This window comes from Phallusia mammillata, chromosome 4 (genome assembly GCF_965637545.1).
Source record: "Phallusia mammillata chromosome 4, kaPhaMamm4.hap1.1, whole genome shotgun sequence".
NCBI classification, from domain to species: Eukaryota; Metazoa; Chordata; class Ascidiacea; order Phlebobranchia; family Ascidiidae; genus Phallusia; species Phallusia mammillata.
The window spans coordinates 10,718,021-10,738,844 of record NC_137255.1 but is presented as its reverse complement, the minus strand read 5'-3'; the positions used below and the strand labels follow the sequence as shown (position 1 = coordinate 10,738,844).

At 36.3% G+C, this 20,824-nt stretch overlaps 2 protein-coding genes across 5 annotated transcripts; one reads left to right on the top strand and one right to left on the bottom strand.

Annotated features, from left to right (window-relative positions):
• Positions 1–154: 154 nt before the first annotated feature.
• Positions 155–7,287, top strand: LOC145222930 (uncharacterized). The gene is made up of 8 exons (XM_080089177.1): positions 155–525; positions 1,621–1,882; positions 4,665–4,865; positions 5,182–5,274; positions 5,708–5,865; positions 6,129–6,214; positions 6,278–6,463; positions 6,686–7,287. Exons 1-8 carry the CDS (start codon positions 270–272, stop codon positions 6,743–6,745), a joined length of 1,302 nt encoding a protein of 433 aa, XP_079945303.1. The 5' UTR covers positions 155–269; the 3' UTR covers positions 6,746–7,287.
• A 2,012-nt stretch (positions 7,288–9,299) lies between these two features.
• Positions 9,300–20,240, bottom strand: LOC145224876 (protein O-linked-mannose beta-1,2-N-acetylglucosaminyltransferase 1-like). Of its 4 annotated transcripts, none has more exons than XM_080091479.1 (16): positions 19,975–20,240; positions 19,731–19,893; positions 18,689–18,791; positions 17,187–17,266; positions 14,971–15,084; positions 14,789–14,905; positions 14,585–14,702; positions 14,055–14,157; positions 13,776–13,988; positions 13,351–13,426; positions 13,108–13,292; positions 11,993–12,065; positions 11,485–11,613; positions 11,219–11,398; positions 10,756–10,901; positions 9,300–9,692 (listed from the first exon to the last, which is right to left on the bottom strand). In XM_080091479.1, the coding sequence occupies exons 2-16, from the start codon at positions 19,872–19,874 to the stop codon at positions 9,497–9,499; spliced, it is 1,977 nt and encodes a 658-aa protein (XP_079947605.1). In that variant the 5' UTR covers positions 19,875–19,893; positions 19,975–20,240; the 3' UTR covers positions 9,300–9,496. The 4 variants fall into 4 exon arrangements, with proteins under 4 accessions (XP_079947605.1, XP_079947606.1, XP_079947607.1 ...); XM_080091480.1 differs by having other exon boundaries at positions 19,731–19,849; positions 19,975–20,236; XM_080091481.1 differs by having other exon boundaries at positions 19,731–19,807; positions 19,975–20,236.
• Between the last annotated feature and the right edge of the window lie 584 nt (positions 20,241–20,824).

Genomic DNA, 20,824 nt, shown 5'->3' with positions numbered 1-20,824 from the left:
TAAAAACATTTTTTAAAACACATAGATGAAAGTTAAAAATAGTCTGATGTGTAGATTTTTCAAGTGCGGTCATGGTTAAACGATATAAGTTCAAAAAAAATGTTCTCCGAAACGCTCCCCAGACCAAAAAAATTGAAAATTACTGTCGTGGGAGGTCATAGGTCATAGTTACCAGTGGGTTTGTTTGTGTTCGTCGGGTGCAGTACGGCGTGGGGTGTTCAGAAAAATCGTTTCTAATCTGCGTTGTCAGCCAAAGCTCTGAAGTAAAAATGTCCGCAATACAGGGCGTATACAGTATTAATGTCAGCAATCGATTCGACCTCGGAAATACAGAGGAAGATGAAGCTGACGCCGAAGAATTAATCGACCCTCTGGAGCGGTTAAAAAAACTCGAGGAGCAGCGAGAACGTGAGCGTGTGCTAAAAAAACAAGAAAAAGCACAACAGGCGAAGAGAAATACAAACAAGAAGGCCACCCAGTTTAAGGAAAACAGGGATGCCAATATAACGAAAAAAGAAACTGCAGGTAAAAATGAGCTTTTTGTGTTATACTTTCCAATCTAAATGAAGTTTTCACTGCAACTATAAGTTGTAATATAAAATTATGAGGCTGTTCTGCATTTAATTAAGTCGTTTTAAAACCGTAGTCATCAAAATTTGTAAGTTATGATTTGAAGCAATTAGAATCCAAATTAAAGCAAGTACTTACCTAATTTCTCCGATTATTTCCAAAGTAGCATGTTGCTAAAGTAGGGCTTTATTGTTATGGTAAAATATGAACTTATGAAGTTTCACAGAAAAGTTTTAAGAAATACATAGATTTCTGTTAGAAAATGTACCAATTACTAGTCATCTAAAATAAAAAATTTGGGTGAAATATAGGCTGAAATCCTAAGTGACAATGACATGGCAATGGCATATTTATTCAAAATAGCACTTGGAGGCCGACCTTATGTTCTGCACTAAGTTGGTTCCCCTGAAAGTTATTGTTGTGCTTTTGTGTTAGTTAATTGCCGTTTGGTTTTGGAACACACTTTTCAGTCTGCAGAACATGGCAGTTCCCGACGAGATCTCGTGGGTGCAGGACCTACATGTCTCGCGTGCGCGTGTGCAAGACCAATTTCAGCAGGCGCAAAGCAAGTAAAAGAGGTCAAGACAGTCCAATTAAATGCCTATGGTGCAAAATTTTTGCGTGCAAATCCCAAAACTTGGCGTGCAAAACTAAAAAATAAAATAAATATCGTGCGTGCAGCTGCCACACTCTGCAGACTGGGGTTTCAGGCAATCACAATCCTCATTTAACTGTCATATTCAAGATTTATCTGTATGGCGTAAATCTTTAAATTACTAAACTACAATATGTCAATGTTTGGTGCTGATGTTCGTACCTGTGGTAAATTTAAACAAAATTTTGTAGGTGAAATGCAGGCATGGAAAATAGGGTGATAAAGAATATTTCAGAGGTAATTGAAACGTCTGTTGCAGATAATAAGTCTTTAAGCTTGGAAAAAGCCAAAAACATCATTTGACATGTTTGGTGGATGGAAAAACTCACTATTCTATCAATTACCTTAAATTTAATGCGCTGGATATTGGAATCATGATATTTTTTTATGTACAGAACCACAACCTAAAAATGTTTCCTCAAAACCTTCCAATCGCGGTCCGAGAAGAGGAAACAATGATCGTCAACATGAGGGTGATGAAAATCGACGTCCTCCTAGGAGAAGAAATGATCATGGCAATGCTCCATATGAAAAGAGAGGAGGCGGTGGTGGCGACAGATTGGGTGAACCGAGGAATGACCAGTTTCCACCTGTACAAAAACCTGAGCAACACATGGATGGGGACAACAGAGCACCAAGGCGTGATCGTACAGAAAGGTTATTATTGTAGTCTGTTTATTGCACAAAAAGCAGAATAGCATTTAAAATGGTACAGCAACATAGCTGGTGATTCTATACCAGTTTATACAGATGCATATTAATAGTGGAAAGCAGTGGCGTATCCAAGGGGGGGTTTTGGGGGTCCCCCCCACCCCTTAAATGTTGTGCGATCGTTCCGTTTACCACTGTGTGATAACAGGTCGTTATCTCAAAGATGCAAGCCTTCAATCTCTTGTATTCGCTTGTTATCTAATCTCCAATTGTGACGTAACAAGGGGTTTAAATCCAATTGTGACGTAACAAGGGAGGTTTATGCGCTAACAATCGGAAAGTTACGTAGCCGCGTTCCGACTACGGCAGTGCTCTTCAACCTTTTTAGTGGCACGCAACCCTTTATGTTTTTTGTCAATTTTTGCGGAACCCCCTAAAAATATTTTTAATTCCAAGTAGGCTACATGAAAAAAACATGAATTTTTAACTAACACGCCCCAAGAAGTTGACTTCAATAAAACAACTTATTGAAACGCATTGCCATGTTGCTTAGATCGGTCGTTTGTACATTTGTCTCGCAATTCGGTCACAGTATAGCAAGGCTCGGTTTATTACGTCACAATTGATCAATGGTGTAACTAAGGTTAACTAGAGTTTGCAGGCGAGCATTGCTGTTCACAACAGTGATATTATGAATCATTCATGTTTGATTTGCTACACCAAACCTCGGGGAACCCTTAACGTTCACGGAACCCTTTGGAGTGCTGCATGGAACCCTAGGGTTCCGCGGAACCCAGGTTGAAGAGCCCTGGGCTAGGATGCTGGTAGCAGTTTCTTGCTAAGTGGTAACTGCACTAAGTGCAACATATCAAACTGTTTTTGCATTTGAACAATGTAAAGGTGTTAAAAACATGTAATGTTGTGTTGCTTTGATCCGCCAAACACGTAATAGTTTGTCAAAAACATTAGATCGATGTAAATCGAGTTATGTTATTAGGGCAATTTGTTACTTGCCAGGCACAATTTATGCTTTCTGCAGTTACCACCTTTAGTGCATTCGTGACTTTGCACAACTTAACAGTAGGATAACCGCTTCAGCAAGAGATTTAGTTCTTTAGAAATTGGACCCTGTTTTTTTAAGCAACGATTTTGATTACCGGACAGTCACGCTTATTTTGCAGCTGCAGTTTGGCTGAGTAAGCTAGATAGCAGCGGCGAAATCAGAAAACTACAAAGCTTTCGCTAAAATTACCTGTTCTTCCTGTCAATTAGATGGGTAGAGAAACCGCCAATTTTGGAAAAAGTGCTTTGCCGCATAACGCGTCATTTTGAACGACGTGTGACGTCATAATGACGTCATTAGGGATTTCCCCCCAAAAAATAGTTGGACCCCCCCTTTAAAAATTTCTGGATACGCCCCTGGTGGAAAGTATTTTTATGGGTCCCCTTCCCTGAAGGGGACACATATTGTTTTTGTCCGTATTTTTTTTTCTTTCTTCTTTTTTCTGTCTAACGCTGGTTTGTGAGACTCGTTTGGTCAAGAAAGAGTGCTTCAAGTTTATTCAAATTTACAGAGATGTTAGTTAATAATCCAAATTTGATCCTCCTGAAGTTTGACCCCGTTTGACCCAGCGGTTCACCCACAGGCCCCCTAAACGTAAAATTTCTAACGCTGGTTTGTAACGCTCGTTTGGTAAAGAAAAATTGTTTCAAATTTATTTAAATTTGGACATATGTTAGTTATCAATCTGAACTTGATCCTCTAGAAGTTTGACCCGGAATGACCCAGCGGTTCACCCACAGGCCCCCGAAACGTAAAATTTTTAACGCTGGTTTTTATCGCTCGTGTGGTAAAGAAGGAGTGCTTCAAATTTATTCAAATTTGAACATATGTTAGTTATCAATCTGAACTTGATCCTCTAGAAGTTTGACCCCGAATGACCCAGAGGTTCACCCACAGGCCCCCGAAACGTAAATGTGTCTAACGCTCGTTTGGTCAAGAAAGACACTGTAGGCAGAAGTACCAAGAAAGTAACTCACTGGTTTACGATAGCGGGAGGGCTCAGCTTGACGTCGGACAGACGTTTTAGTCGTTTGGCGTGTGCACACTGAGAGGTTACTACAGGTCAATGGTACTCGTTTTGCGAAACAAAGTTAAATGAAAAACAATTTGTTATGTATACACTTAATAATAGTGCAAAAAGAATACGAACAATTTTTTTTTATTGTTGGGTTAATGCTTTCTAAAAATTTGTCCTTAAGAATCTAAAAATCACCGCATCATTTGTTTACTGTAAATCCGCACAAACGCGCATATGGGGACCCATTTGTTTTTGTTAACAAAAACAATCATATGTGTAGATCAAATGATGTGTATAGTAAATTGGAAAATATCGCATAGAATATATAAAATGGAAGTATATCAGAAAGCCACTCTTCTAGTTTTTTAAATGTTGTAGTCACGAAGTTGATCCGCCTAAATCTATCTTAAATATTCATGTAAAAGAGGCAATGAAGCATCTTTTTTGCTGTAATAACGTTGATTAGTAGAACAAAACCTGATGCTTGTATACCAAAAGAATATTCACACATTAAGTTAATGTAATTTTTAATACCAATTAGAAAGTCTTAAATCTTTAAGTTTTGCACTGTCTACAGCTTATCATTTATTGGCTTGATGCTTTTACTTTTAAGTTTATGAACATTCCTGCTGAAAATTTTTTTTTAGTAATTTGTCCACTTTTGGAAATTGTGAAGAAATTTAATATAGTGCTGTAAATTTTCGCAGAAATGAACGCGTTCGGGGTGGAAGAGGAGGTTTCAGAGGAAATGGTGGACAGAGAAACTTCCGTAACAATTACAGAAATGATGGAAGGGATGACAGAGGCAAAAGAGAGTTCGACAGGAGGAGTGGGAGCGACAGGTCTGGAGTTAGACCAACTGATAAACGAGATGGAGGAGGATCGAGAAACTGGGGGACACCTGGAGGGTATGTATTGTGTATTAATAATGACCCCAAAACAACCTTAAATAGCTTGGCCTTAACAGGTGATAAAGTTTGTGTTGATTTTTGTGTAGGGGGCACAGGCATTTATGCCAACTCAAAAAGTTATGAAATGTAGTGAAATAGATATGTAGCAATTGGTTCAAATGAAATATCTGTAAATATATGCTTTGAACAAATTGCAGTGTATGTGAAATGGCAACATGAACGCCTAACTCAATCAAACCTGGCCAGTGTTTTGTTTGACTGGCATATATTAGTACTTTCCTTATGGTTTTACGTATACAATATCATTTTGCAGAGAAATTGAAGAAACACAACCAGCTCAACTGGAAAATGAAGTGGTTACCAACTGGGCTGACCAAGTTGATAGTGAGGAACAATCTGAAAAGAAGTAAGTTGAACTTTAATCAGTCAGCTATTGTTTTCATTTTAGATATTCTTAGACAGCAAAAAACTAAAAACGGCGCCATTCATATGCAGAAGGAAGTGGTTGTTGATCACATCCTCTGTTCTCAATAATTGTCATGAAAATACCAAATGGGTTTGTTGTCGTTAAAAAACTGGCTATGTTGGTTTTATGTGAAAATGTTATTCCTGATTTTAGGAAACTACAATTTTATATGCTAGTTCACTATTCTGTTAATGGCAACTTTTGTTGGTAACACTGGATAAAAACTGAATTCTCCTGTCTGGTATTATGTGTAAGTGGAATGGACATATATAGTGTAATACATCCACAAGCTATTGGCAATTAACCTTTCCAGTGAAACCTCACCTCATCTCATATATTCTTTTTAAGTAAATGTGTTTGTTTTATTTGTTAGAACTTCAAAAGTGGATTCTGAGAAGGAGGATGAAGGTGACAAAAATGAGGGCGCTGCTGAAGAAGCGGCCGAACAGGAGCTTACGCTTGATGAGTGGAAGGCTTTGCAAAATTCGAATGCCAAAAAGTTGGAGTTCAACATTCGCAAGCCAGGGGAAGGTGATAATTATGTAACAGCTGTTTAATACTGAAAATAGGTGACAAGTATCACTGTGACCTGCTTTCGTTTTGATATCTGTCAGTACCACTTTGAATAAAGGTTTTTAACTTCAACATCTGTTCAGATATTCAATAAATTTGCTGACAAGAAGAACCAAATCTTTATCTTAAAATGACAAGCAGTTGGGCTTACCTTTCAGAACATTAATGTTAATAAGTTGCTTCAAAAACTAATTAACATTTATCCTGCATATTGTTTTTAGGGGAAGACAATGCAAAATGGAAGAACATGAAAGTTTTGCATGCTGTCTCATCTAAGGAAGCAACAAATGCTGGAATGGGTGGAGAGGTAACATGATTTAAATTTTACTTAATGTATGCACAAATATAATCCTACTTTCTATTACTAAAGGATGGTCATCGACGCCCAGCCAAAAATTTTGTTGAGGTGGATATACGCTTCACTGATCCCACTCGGGGACAGAAAGCAGGCCGTGGTCGTGGTGGTGGTGGTGGCGGCGCTAGAGGGGCAAGGTATGGAGGAAATCGGGGAAACAGGGGAAATTCTGGCACTGGTGGAGCATACAACAGCAGAAGTGTAAGTATCTATAACACACTTGTGCACTGCTTTGATACACAAAAGATGTAAAAAATAGTAACCTTGGATAAACGTTTTATGGAGCTCTTTACTGGTGTACATTTTGTCATGAATTGTGGAAGTGACTTTTGTCGGTTTTATGTTACTAGTGTGTATAGGATATGAAATTGGTTTTTAACGTTTAACCTCTTTTCACTTGCTTGAACCTTATTTTTGTTTCAGGGCCAGCAACCTCCAGATGTATTAAATGAGGCAGAGTTTCCGACCCTCCCTGCAGCTTAAGCATGGGGCCAATGACGCCTTCTGTCATCTATATGTACTCGTACAAACCAGATTTAAAGCACAAACATGTAACGTGGACTTGGTGAACAGCAACGCATATGTTTTGAACCTTTTCAGTAACAACCGCAGCCGTATTGGAGCGCCCACCTTGGAATATTTGGTTTCTACGATTGTTCATTTTAACCAATTTTGCTTTGCGTTGCGTAACCTTCTTAAGTTGCTACATGTGATTTAGTTTTAGCTTGTCTTCTGTGAATATGTGCGCGACATTGGATTGAAGTTCCAGCATGGATTGGTAAACGTCTAAAACCAAGAAATCGTGTACATCCCAAAAACGTTTTGGTTTCTGTTTTAAAAAATGAACCAGTCTTAAGCAAGGCTTTGTAATATAAAACAGCCACGTACGTTGTACGCTTTTCGTTCGACTGACCATTAAAATAAGTTGTCGCGTGTGCGTAAAGATACTTGTTTGAAATTTTGCGGTTGCTAGCTTTCGCTTTGAAGCATCGATAACGCAAAATACATATACGATTGAAGTGGAATTTTAAAAACCTTTGGTCGTAGCCGCGTTGCCGACATGAAGAAGTGGTAATGGTCTGCTTTCGGAACAACTTCGCGGAAGTAACACACTGCGGCTGCTAAATAACAACAGTTGTTGGTAATTAGTATACATGTAGTTTTTAGACAAAAAAGTCGTAATCGACATCGAACTATGATACATAGCTTCTTAGAAGAGTTTGAGATTACGAAATTGTAGGGTAGATATTGAAGTAATTAACAAACTCTATTAGAGGCTCCTGCGTACCTGACTTGGAATCATAGAGGTTGTCAACGAAAAAAATAAACATTTTTCGTTTTAATATAATAAGAGGGAGGGACTTTTCGACGTTAAACAAATGCTTTAATAGTGTTTCTTTTTAACAACGACTAATTCTTACCCATGAGAAATGTGGGCTTTAGCGTTTCGCGTGTGAACCGGTTGGTTATTTCAGAACATGAATTCAGTTTCTCACGGTGGCCACTCATATTTTGAAAAGAACAGCCACTGTAAATACCCGGCAGTGCTGTTGTGAGAATTCGGTAGTTTTAAATAGAATTTGGAAAATACCTTTCTTGTAAATTTTTGTAAACAAACCATGTTTCCAATGACTAAATAGCCCATGCAGTAGCCGACGTTGAAACTAATAGTAGGTTACCTGGATATAGTACTTTGATACCGGTACAAATTCGCTGGGAAAAAGTTTCTGATACAAAAGGGTTGCATTATTCCCAAACACCAAGAGATTTGTAAAAAAAAACTATCCCCGACGTAGTGAAAATGCATATACGACCATACCCCATTGGCTTGATTATGCCTTTCAGATGCCCTGAGCATTTATGATTTTGATGTCCTCTGCAGTATTGTTGCGATATTTGTATCTGAATCACAAAAGACGCAGTACCAATTGAAAAAATAGACTTGACCTCACATTTAAATGCTGAGACTTTACTGAAAATACAATTGTTGATGTGTTATGCCCTCCCTTGCCTCGTTATCTTAAGTAGGCTACTTGCTTACTATCCCCTTTATTCAGCCTTGCCCCGACGATTAAGTTTTCTGTTAATCGAAAAGACGAACTTTTAAACCTTCGCTTCTCTGTTACCTATTTTCAACATTTCAAATATCAACATATAACTTGCTTGTTTCATTTGAAACATTTTTTACCAAAAAGGGTGGAGTAAGTTGTTTTCCACCAACTCCATATTTCCTACGCTTGGTCTACCAATATTAAATTGTTCTTTCGACTTCCTCGCTGGCTTTATACTTGGCGAATTATATTTTGTTCCAAAAGTTGAACCAAACTTACTCACTTCGTGCGAAAGGATCAAGTTGCTTTCGTGCACCTCGAAAACAACCATGATCCTGACTTGAGGTGAGAAGTCGTAAAAGTACAAATTCAGTCTTTAGTCGATCGTCAAGCAATTAAACAAACCAGTGACTGTGTCATAAAGCGGTAGCTCGTATGGTATAACTCCTTGTTTCGTGAGAAACGTTATCGTGTTGGTGGTTTCGTTGAATTTACCTCGCCGCAAGATTATGTATGCTTCCAGTTACTGCAATTACATCCAACTGTAAAAGACAAGTACACACGCATTGTACAGTTTAGTTGCATTGTACGCGGTGTAGTGACAGCGATGGACAAGAGGGTTCTATCCGTCGAACAGTTTTATAAACGCAAGTGCGTTTGATTTTTAAAGACACGAATTTTTAGACCTTTTTTAAAAGTGTTAATAATCTGAACCCAAAAATGCATTGAAAGATTGGAGCGTCCCACCCTCTGCATTTTTGATTACGCTCTAGCTGACTACAAAATTTCTACTATTGGAAAAGTATCGGTTATAACTAATGCGCCGCAAATATACCCAGCGACGGTTGCACGGATAGAGCTGAACAAAACACTGCAACGGCAAAACGTTTACATTCGCCAAACTATAAATGTTATAGTATCCTTCCACCGTATAGCATTACCAGACCTATCACTTTATGAGATAAGACAACCGCTTAAACCAATAATAGCCTCGGCAGTGGATTTTATTCAAATTGAAATTTCGTGTAATACAAAAACAAATACTTTTGACTTGTAGGTAACGTCACGTAAAAGTACGGATGGGCACAACATAACGGATCAAAACATTGCTAAGAAATGGTAAATGGGCAGTGGTCAGCAGAATTCATTTCGTAAAAAAAACTAAAACAGAAGTGCAAGCGATTTACAATTGTTCAAAGGAAAGAGGTTTTATATCCACTGGTTTGTAGATGCTATATGGTGAAGCAGGGTATCCCACAAAAATGACTGGAGTCTTTCTGATAAAAGTGCGAAATGCATTTTTGTGTAATCCTCGTGCATCCAAGTCCCATAATCGCAGGCACTTTACAACGTTGATGAAGTTGGTGGAATTGTGTGATCTAAATTTTTAAACATAAGATATGAAAAACACACTACAAATTTACGTTCTATTTTGTATTGTCAACTTTTTATGCTTTAATTGACAAATAAATTTCAGTTTTGTTTCTCACTTTGAGAAGACAGTGACCACTAACTACCCAAAAATAACTAGAACGTTTATTTTTCATACACAAAGACCAATGAACTGCTATTTTCAATAACGTCACATTTGCTTTAAATTCGACATTATGTAACCCTCTGCGTATGTTTTTTGAAACAAATGTGTTTTCGCGCGGTGAAAGGTATTGTACCCGCACAGAATTTAAATTCAGGTGTACTTGAGCCTAATTTAATCAATTTCGCTCAGCATTCAGCCGTGCAGTGTCGAAACGGACAATAACCTCCTAATAACACTTTACCTTTCGCAACTATTGTAAGATTCAGTGACGCAGTGTTAAACATATTGATTTTGTCAGAAAAAAACAAGTTGTTTCAACCAGAATATTTCCTAAACGGAATTACGTGGTTAATTAATGCGTTTTTATTGCTGAATATTTGTAGTTTTTCGAAGGCCGGCCCGCGATAGAATTTAAGTTTCAAAAACGGTCCGCAGTTTATCATTTTTCCACCAATTGTGCCCCTACCTTTGTCGCGCTTTATAACGTCCCAACGTTGCGCAGCTATTTCCGGCTTGGTGAATATTTTAGCGCAATTGTGCTGCTACGATTTGTATCACCGGCGAAATAAACTCAACTCAACTCACACAAAGGTTGCCGACCTCTGGTTTAAATGACTACATTGTTACACATTATAACACATTGTTACACATATTGTCTTTCAGGTGCACATTTCGAGTCGTTTGCCCTTGCGACTATTCACCGTTTAAACACGCATTCCGCCCAGTATGGAATATCACTTGGCCAATGAGGATGATATTTAAAAAACAACTATAGGTTCTCTAAAGTTCATGTATGTAAATGGCCTGTTAACTGAATAGAAAACAAGACATTTGAAAGTGCCACTGCAACAAAGACTTTGGTTTTAGGTATGTGGAACTAAACTTAAGTTGCCCAATAACCATACCCGAAGTAAGCCACGTAATGCGAAGATGCATTTGCTGGGGCGAACTCTTCATCACACGGTGACTTACTATGATCCAGAACTAATGCATTTTGCATCATTCTGTGCATGTTTCGCTCATACTTATCCTTACACATGTCATTGACATTCTGTAAAAGAGGGCATTAAATTTTTTTTGTTTTGAAGGCATGATTGTGTTACCTCTGTAAAAAAAATTAAAACAAAATCATTTGTTTGTTTTTAAGCCCATTTTAATGTACATTTTTTAACTAACAGTGTAGAGCAAATTAGTTTAAACAGCAAAAATAACAATCATACACCAGAATATTCCAAAACAATATGTGTTAGTTTAAAGTTTACAAATAGAACTGGTATACTCACTATACCAGTAATTAGAGCAAAAAGATACAAATACAAGTGATTTACAGAAAAACTAAAAAACAATGTGGTATGTTTAACCATATACCTTTAACCTTGCAGTTGCATCATTATTTAGTTTCCGAGTGCTAAAATAAGTTTGATAAAAGTGGCTATTCATGTTTAAACCCGTCTCGCCAAAATGAAAAGTCCTTGATACATCTGGTATCACACATTCCCTTCCTTTTCGCACTTCTGGATGTCGAATCCACATATCCCAATCCCATTGCTAATATTTAAATTAGTGATTTATTTCAAAAAACAAGTAGATTTTTTTTCAGGTAAAGTTGCAGTAAATCAGTTTAGCATAAGTACCTTGTCAGGCCCAGGCCATTGATCTTTTAACTCATTTTCAAATAAGTCGCGTTTAAACATCCAACCCAAACCAGGCATCGTTTCAACTCTGTAAAGAAGGGTTGTATCTTCAGATGAATGGGCATATCCCTACATAAAAAGTGTCTCATTAAATATAAAGCAGTGGTTGGATAATTCTTGAACATGGATCACTTATGCCTTGATGCAATTCTGCACTATCAAATGCTAAATAAAAATAGTAAAATAATGGTCTTGAAATGAATGTTTGAATGTTTTGAATGTGAGCAAAATGAAATGAATGCTAATCACACAAATGTCTTATTGTTAAGTCATTCCTTACCATTTTCCTTGACAATTTGTAACATACATTTTTTTTACACATGCTTGCTGCTTTTTGGAAATTTTAAGTATTGCATGTGTAAAAAGGAAAGCATGCATGGTTAGCATTTATAAAATAGAAATACTTAAAAGTTGTATTGACCCTGGGTTGCACTTTAAAACCTGTTACCTGGTCATTCCATGCTGATATGCAATACAAACTCTCATCTGTGTCCAACAGTGAAATAGTTTGACTAAAATACCTGCAAAAAACAAAAAAATTACTCATATTTTTTTTTACAAAACTTAAGTGTGTGCACTGTTGTCATTATTATAAAGGTCGGTGATCAAGTGGTCGTTCTCTGACTAATATCAAGTTAATCACAAGCAACACAGAAATTTTACAATAGTTGTTTTGTGATATATTTCTGTATTCTTTATTGTGCGTAACTTTATTGTGTGAATTAATCTTTAGAATATCTTAGAATGATCACACCACAAATACTACTCAGCAGGCGTTTTGTTACATCACAAATGTAATTGTTGCAGTAGTAATTGTTACTTTGTACTGGTAGTTGCTCTGTTTGTTTTTTGTCTTTTTTGTTTTTTTAAAATAAATCACTGTTTTGGCCTTATCAATCAATTCTGGCCCAAAATTTTCTCAATATTGTATTTTAAAGAATATACCTAAACCATGATGAAAATGAAAATCAGGGCTCAGGTAAGTCCATTGGTAATAAACACATTTATATATTGCTCATTTGTATTGAAATGTAGATCCTGAAAGTCGGACTACATTAAAAGTTGATCTTGAGTCAAAAAGGTTGGGGACCTCTGCTTTACACACTAATGAAATATCGGCATACGTCTAACGGTACTAAACGTACAACAAATATTTCAGTTCTTCATGGCTGTCCAATTTACCTTTATTTACTGACTTTGAGGCAGTTTTGGGGGCATTTTTTTGGGTACATTTGTGAAATTTAAAAAAGGTTATTTTCAACAAAACTACAAGAACAAAACTCCGATACCAATTGATTTTGACTTCTTTTTTTTCTATGTGGGACAATACAACAAATGACAACCATGCATATCACATGTTAGCACGCATATTAAACAAATCTAAAAGGACCAAGTTAACACTTAAAATCATCAAATACTTTTCAATTTGTTGATTGGATAAACAAAAACACAGTGGCTGATCTAATGTTAATCAAACAAATGCGATGTCATAATAGCTGAGCATGCAGCTGTGATTTGTGTGCTTGGCCAGGCTCAATATTTTGTCTCATTTCTACTACTAACCTAAAAAAATCAGGTGAGACTTCCAAATCTTCTTCCAGTACAATGCAATGTTGAGCTTCTGGGTACAAGCTAAAAATCACATTAAAACTAGAAAAATAATTCTGTGAAATTCTGGCATTCCCAACACCTGATGGCATATGAAAAATTCCATGTACACCAAATAATTTTACAACATCCATAGTTTCCTGCAAAACAAAAAGTGTAAAAAGGTTTGTCAAAGTTAATAAAAACAATTTTCGTTACCTCAAAATATCCATCAATGAAAACAGTAATAACATTTGTGTTGACTCCATGAGCACCAAGTAAAGACTTCAACATTCTACAAATAGCCACACACAAAACTTGTTTTTACCATATTTTCAAAACAACAACACCTTAACACAGTGGTTCTAAACCGTTTTCCTTGCTGCACCCTTTTTAAATCACCAACCAATTTTTGCACCCTCTTCTTTAACTGCTTAAATAACAAAACCATTGCAATTTAATTTTTATACAGCATCCCCGCACCCCCTAGGAACAGTTCTCGTACCCCTTGGGGGTGTGTGCACCCCTGGTTAAGAATCGCTGCCTTAACATAAAAAAAATCTTTCATAACTTTAAAGCATTGAAGAAAAGCTTTATATAAGATTCCAGTAATATCAGAATAAGAAACTGCCACATGTTCCCACCTGTACAAGTAATGAGGTCTGTTGCTTGCAATAACCACAACATGAACATTCTTCACCAAGTTATCAGAGAAATCGACTTGACTTCCTTGCATTATGTTATTTACTGAGCATGTACACAGATCATTGTAACCAAAATACTTTGAACAAAACTCAATTCGACGAGAATTTGCCTCACTCGGAGGCCAATCACATAGTGGCTTGCTACTGTCAAACCTGCATAAGAATGATGTCAGTTTTTGTAAGTATTCATCAAAAACAAATGTAGTATTTTCATCTCACATCTTTGGATCAACAGTTACTTTGAGATAAACTGGTTCTGGCCATTTGGAAACGTTGGAGGTATGTTGAATATGTTCGTTCAACAAATGTATGGTATCTGCACCTAAAACAAATTTAAATGGTGCTTTTCTATATTTCGCCATTTGACATGCACTGGATTTGTCTTAAAATCTTTACTATGCACAAACCAACAAAGTTTAAAACTCTTGAACCATGTACTAAGTATAGCCAATAAAATTTCAAAATTTGGAGGATCAATTTTGGGTAACTAACATGTGTGTAAATTTAAACAAGTTTTAAGCACTCTCTCTTGATCAAACAGATTGAAAAAAGTATTATACAAAGAAAAAAAAATACCGTCTTCTAAAGATAAAACATAAGAACCTCCTATTGCAGTGCATTTTAACTTACCACCAACTTGCAAGCATAGCACATGTGCATTAACCTTTATACTTCATGTTGTTTTACTCCATCATATTAAGCAGACTTGACATATTCAGTGTCATTTCTCACTGCTATGATAGACTAACCTCCTTTCCAACATATCATAGCCCACAAACTTCTCCACTTCAGATGGTAAACATGTTTGCTACCAATATCAGTAAGAAGTTTTCGTGACTTTTGACTCAATTTTAAAGAAGCCTCATCCTGTATAAGAAAACACAGTGGTTAAACTAAAATAATGCAGCATAACAGGATTTTAACTAAATATGATAATCAAGTTTGCAGTTTACCTTTACTGCGAATACAAGAAGATGTTCTCCATCCAAACCATTTGTTAACATTTCAACTAGTAAAGAATCTCCTTTGGAAGAAAATGTATCAAAAATATGGCTGCCTTTAATCTGCCCCTGTTTAAAAAGATAAGCAAATTTATGCCCCACTTTATTATTCTATTTTGAAAATAGGAACCTACTGATTTAGGATTGATAACAATCAGGTGCAAACCACGTCCTCCACTTGCCTTCGTATCATCATACAACGCTTGACCATTAACTGCCAACTTTACAGATTTTTGACTGGAAAGAATCTGCACAAAAACTTGCCCTGATTACCGTCTTAAAAAGATTGTGTATAGATATAAATTTAATTCATGTACGCTTGTTTGATATGACACACCAACATACAAGTTGAGTACAATCTACATAAAAATCTAACCTGCAGATTACTTGTGTTTTATAGAGGCAATGGTTGGTTAGTTTATTACTTTTTAAATATTTGTTTGTTGGCCAATTCTGTTTTGCAAATTGCAACGCTTATAATTATGTTATCATTGCCAGGTTGAATAAATTTTGTGTGTGTCGCAGTGTTTTTGTTAAGGTGTTTTGGGGGACCGAAACGGTCCCCCAAATTTCTCCAGCGGTTTCCCAAAATTTGGACTTATGACTATTTTTTGCAAATATGGCTATTTTTGGTATTTAAATGAAACACTTGCAGTCTCTTAAAACTACTTAGCGGTCACCCAAACCAAACCTTAAAAAAAACCCTGGTTGAGTGGTTGCTTCATGTCACAGCAATACAGTCAGGTTGGGAAGTAGACAATGGATCATTTGTGTAGTAAGCACAATGTAAATACAAAGTTCCATGTTATTGCTAAACTTGGCATAGGTCAGTACTTATTGCAATTTTATACTGTAGCTTTAAGTGCTAAACAAAAAGTGTTCCTTTGTTATTTATTTAGGGTAGTTGAAAGGGGCCAATACTGTAAAAACATTGCCTTTCACGTGGGCTTAACCTGTTTTACAAATATTAGCACATGTACATAAGTTGGTTACTACAGCTGTGGGCATGTTGGAATCAGAAAATGTTGCATTTAATGTGAAGGGTGATAATTGCCTGAGTTTCAACAATGGTTACATTTTATTTTGTTGTTGAGTGTTGACAGTTTGAACCTGTACATGGAATACAATCATCTACTGTAATCACATGTCTGTGTCTAGTTTATTAAATTTTACATTTTCTGAAAGCATAAACATTGAAAACCAAATTTTCCAAAAGATCAGCAATGTATTAATAAACTTGACAACTAAATATGCAGCAGCATAGTTAAATTTGACCCAGTCAGTGAAACCCACACTGTTAATGGTACACAGTATGGGCAGTATTTACCAAGATACAACAAAAAATTGTGTGTTTCCACATTGGGTTGAAGTAAAGCCAGCTCAAAACACAGAAACAAGTAGGAGGGTGGCTAAGAACATTTGGGCTTTTACTCTATGACCTATTTTTAAACGTTATTATATTTTATATATTTTTTATAGTGGGTCCCATTCCCATAATAGTCACTGTTTTTCTTTAAACCCTAATTTGTTTATGCAGGCAGAAACACATGGGTACATGCAAATTTGCAAAGTTGTAAATAATGGATTTCAAGAGATAACCATGACAAACTTTAGTGTTTTAAGGTCAAACACAGTGAGCGTAAAGTACCAACTATTCAAATCTTATCCACTTAAAACATTGTTAAGAGTTTATGCTATTTTATGCTCTATTTTAAAGAAAAGAAGAGGTAAATATTGAGATTATAAGGTAAAACAAAACAATCAACACCTATAAATGACAAAATCTACAAGCTGTCCAATTAACTCGGACATAGTTACAAAAATTCAACGATTTTGGGGAAGTTGGGTAAATCATGGGGCTACAGGGCCAAACACAACAGTCAGTGACACAAATAGCATGTTCTATAACAGTGGTTCTCAAACTCAGTTTTCTGGGCCTCATGGGGCTCCCAACTACTTATATTGCGGCTCGCACCAGACCTCAGAAAACCACCAAACATTGCTATTTTAGCTTTCAAAGTAATAATCTTTATTGATTTTCGCAAGGTTTCGTTTTTTTGCGGCTCCCTACACACTTAAAAAAATACCGTTTGGCCCCGACAATAAAAAAGTTTGAGAAACACTGTTCTATAAACTGTCCACATTTCATTCAATTTGGACATGGTTTAAAAATCACCTATCTTAGGGAGCTAGGGGTAAATGTTGTGGTTATTAACCAAATAGCACATCTACATGACCATATCTACCATCTGTAAAAGTTTCATCCAACTTCATCCAACATTTCATGGCCAAAGGGTATGGACAAACTGTGGGGAAGAAAAAAGACGTAAAAAACAAAAAAGTTACAAACTTCATATTGGAAGGTGGAGTTTGGGTCTATGTCTTCTCCTATTCCAAGTTGATTCATATATTCCTGGAAAGGTAGACTGTCTACACACAAAAAAGAACCAGTGGTTATTACATCACTCTACAAAAGGCTATTCATCTGACTGGACCTTTATTAAACATTCAGCTACACAAAAATAAAACAGGTGGCTTTCTAATATATATTCCATTTTATAGAAAGCATTGACCCAACTTTAAAAAAGCTTTGTCTGTATTCTTTTTGCATTATTATTGTCATACAATTACAAAAACAGTAAAAAAGAACGGAAAAAATGCTTTCAATTTAATCTCTTGCTTTAACCTTGATATTGTTGTAAAAGGTCAGTTTTTAAACACAAATTTTCCTAAAAAGTCTACACAGTTGTATTACAAACACTATAAATCAAAAACCATTTGCTACAAGATGTACATAACAAATTGTTTTTCACTTAACTTTGTGTCGCAAAATGAGTAACATTGACCTGTAGTTATCTCTAACTGTGTAGTGAAACCTTAGTCGCAATTGAAAATGCGCATGATAACTTAATAAAAGGACATGGCATTGCTGCGCAAATACAGCTGATTTCTAATCACTGAAACGACTGTCTCAGAAAACGTCTGCCTGGACGTCAAGCTGAGCCCTCCCGCACTGCACTAAACAGCCGTAATCGTAAACCAGTGAGTTACTCCCTTGGGACTTCTGTGTGGCTGACAGTGTACACATATTATGAGTTGTAAACCATTTGGCCATTTAGGACAAAATTTTAAATACTAAACGAGTCACCTACTGCAAACAATTATTTAAAATTTCAGCACATTAGGGCTCGTATGTGTGGCCTAAGACTAAAATCGATATTTAAGGGGTGAAAAATTGGTAAATCCAATAAAAAGTTCAAATTTTCAAACTATTTCTTTAGAATACCTTACATTCCACAAACCAAGAAAGCTTGAAACTCCTTGATTATATACTTTAGTCAGTACAGCCATTAAAAAAACAGTTTGGGGGCCTGTGGGTGAACCGCTGAGTCATCGGGATCAAACTTCGGGCCCGGGAAGATCAAATTCAGATTAATAACTAACATCTGTTCAATTTTAATAAATTTTAAGCACTTTTTCTTGACCAAACAAGCGTTACAAACTAGCATTAGACAAAAAATAGAAAACAATATGGACAAAAACAATATGTCCCCTTCAGGATTGAGGACCCATAATTATCTAATGCTGGAATGAGGACCCATAATTTGCATTAAGAATTTGTTTTGTTTTTGCAACAACATTTTACTGAAATATTGGTAAAAAGATAAACCAAACAAACAATATAATTCAGAAAAAAATCTGTTTTCTTGGTCATGAAATTATGTTCTGTAACTTAACATGCAAACATTTGGAATAAGAATTGTTAAATTTTGAATAAACAAAAAAGTACATTTAGCTAGCACAAAATGCTTTAACAGAAAGTGCAGCATAAAAGTCAAAATAATTTTTTACCTGAAACAATGATCTTCAAAAAATCTTTATGTTCGCATTTCAACACATATATTCTTTTAAGCTGCGCTAATATCAGCACAAATAGGATTGCACATGCATACTTCTGAAAAATGACGATTTAAAAACTTAAGTTTATGCACAAAAGTATTGTTAAGTCAGCATGACACAATCACATGTTTTGATGTTACTTTATTAAACAGACGTTTGGTTAAGTCTGAAGTCATTCACTGTTTGTTTAAGATTTATACATTTATACATATATATTTCACCTAAGTAATAGGTACCTATTTCCATTGCTTACACTGTGTTTCCCATGACCCACAGTTTATAACAATTTAAAAGTTTAGGATGTAATAAAGCAAATTGAAAATACTAAAAAGTACCATCTACAGCAGTGGTCTTCAACCTGTGGGTCGCGACCCCAAGTGGGGTCAGCTAAACTTTTTCGGGGGTCGCTATATTTTCAATTTATTGGCGTTTAAATTATCAAAAAATGATGTTTTTGTTCTAGTTCGCAAACCTTGGTCATGTTTTGCAGTACAGCTTGGTAGTTCATGTTACAATCTAAGCATTGTGATGCAATAATCTATATAAAACACAAGTTGTCCTACCCAGTGTTACGCGATAGAGTTCCATGAATGACATATTGTGTCCAAAGTAATACAACGGGCACAGTAAAAATACATAAATTTACTGATTTCTGCAAACTGGTGAGCTTTAACGCAAATTAGATTGGCCAAATTAAATGAAACTTTTGGCTTCTAACATTTGAACGTAATAATGCGCACTGAATGGTAACGGTAATATTCAAAGTCTACTTAAAAATTAGGTGGGCATATTTACATGAAAATAGTTTTTGATTCGGCATTACTTGAAACATTTTTCTCTCTATCGGAAAAAATGGAGTCGCATGTAAATACTGATTTACTTTTCTTTTAAATTGCTGTCACTTGTTAAAAAGGTTGAAGACCACTGATCTACAGCATCACATTGTTATAAAAGTTTTCCATCAAAACCTCGTGTTGTTCTATAGATTGCCAACCTGAATATGATGCATGAAGCTGAAACAGTTTTTTCCCCAGCAAGCATTTAGTGACTGAGGTAGCTGGCTCCGCATAGCTGGTATCAAACATGTGAAATCATTGAAGGGACAAATTGCTCCTGATACATTGCAACAGAAGCGCATAGACCAAAAAATCTCAACACTGAATCAGTTTTTTTTTCACATGAGTGTGACATTTAAGCCACATGAGTGTGACATTTTAAAATGCACAAATTTGACTTACAATTTTAGGATATTTCTCTCATTACTAGCACTCTAGAAATCATCGAGCTTGCTTTCCGTTTTTCTACCTTTATCCTGATACTTAAGTGTTAAACTTAATGATTTGACCCAGACCAATCTTCGCTACTTACTTGCCTTTGAGCTTCGACCTGTTAAACAAGCACAACAATCATTTTGCAATGAGCAAAGCCGCCTTAAGGGGGTGCCCCGGATATACAACAAATCACAATCGTTTTTTAGAATCGGCTTAGCTCAGTCAATAGTTTACCCATCCGGCACATGGTATTGAGTACCGGTCGTACCGGATATTCGCATCGTTGATGCTCGATGGTCGAACAAAAATGCATAAAATTACATAACAGTTCGAACAAACTTTCATTTGGTATGAATTATTTTGTGACGTCATGATAACCCGCGGCCCCCATTTTTTGGCACTTCCAAGATGAACAAACTGTTTGAGCTGATTGCATCTCAGCAAAACGAAAGCTTGGTGAGGGGGGGGGGGCGTTGTCGAAGAAATTAAGTTGCCGCAACAACTTTCGCAGCAGTGTTATTTACAGGCTTACGTGTTCGTGTTGGTCCTCCTATATTGGTGAGACGCAACGAAATTTAGTCACTCGAATAAAAGAACACCAAACCAACGAAAAATCGGGAGTATGCAGGCACATTCAAACTAACCCCATGTACAGGGTCAACTTTGCCGAACCTGAAATATTGGACGCAACATCTGATCGGATTCGTTTATTAATTTTAGAGTAGGCCCCTAGCTTCAAATCCAACAACATGCACCGGAGCTGAACGTTGACACAACTTCTATGCCCCTGCGGCTTTTTAACACCAGATGATCACTG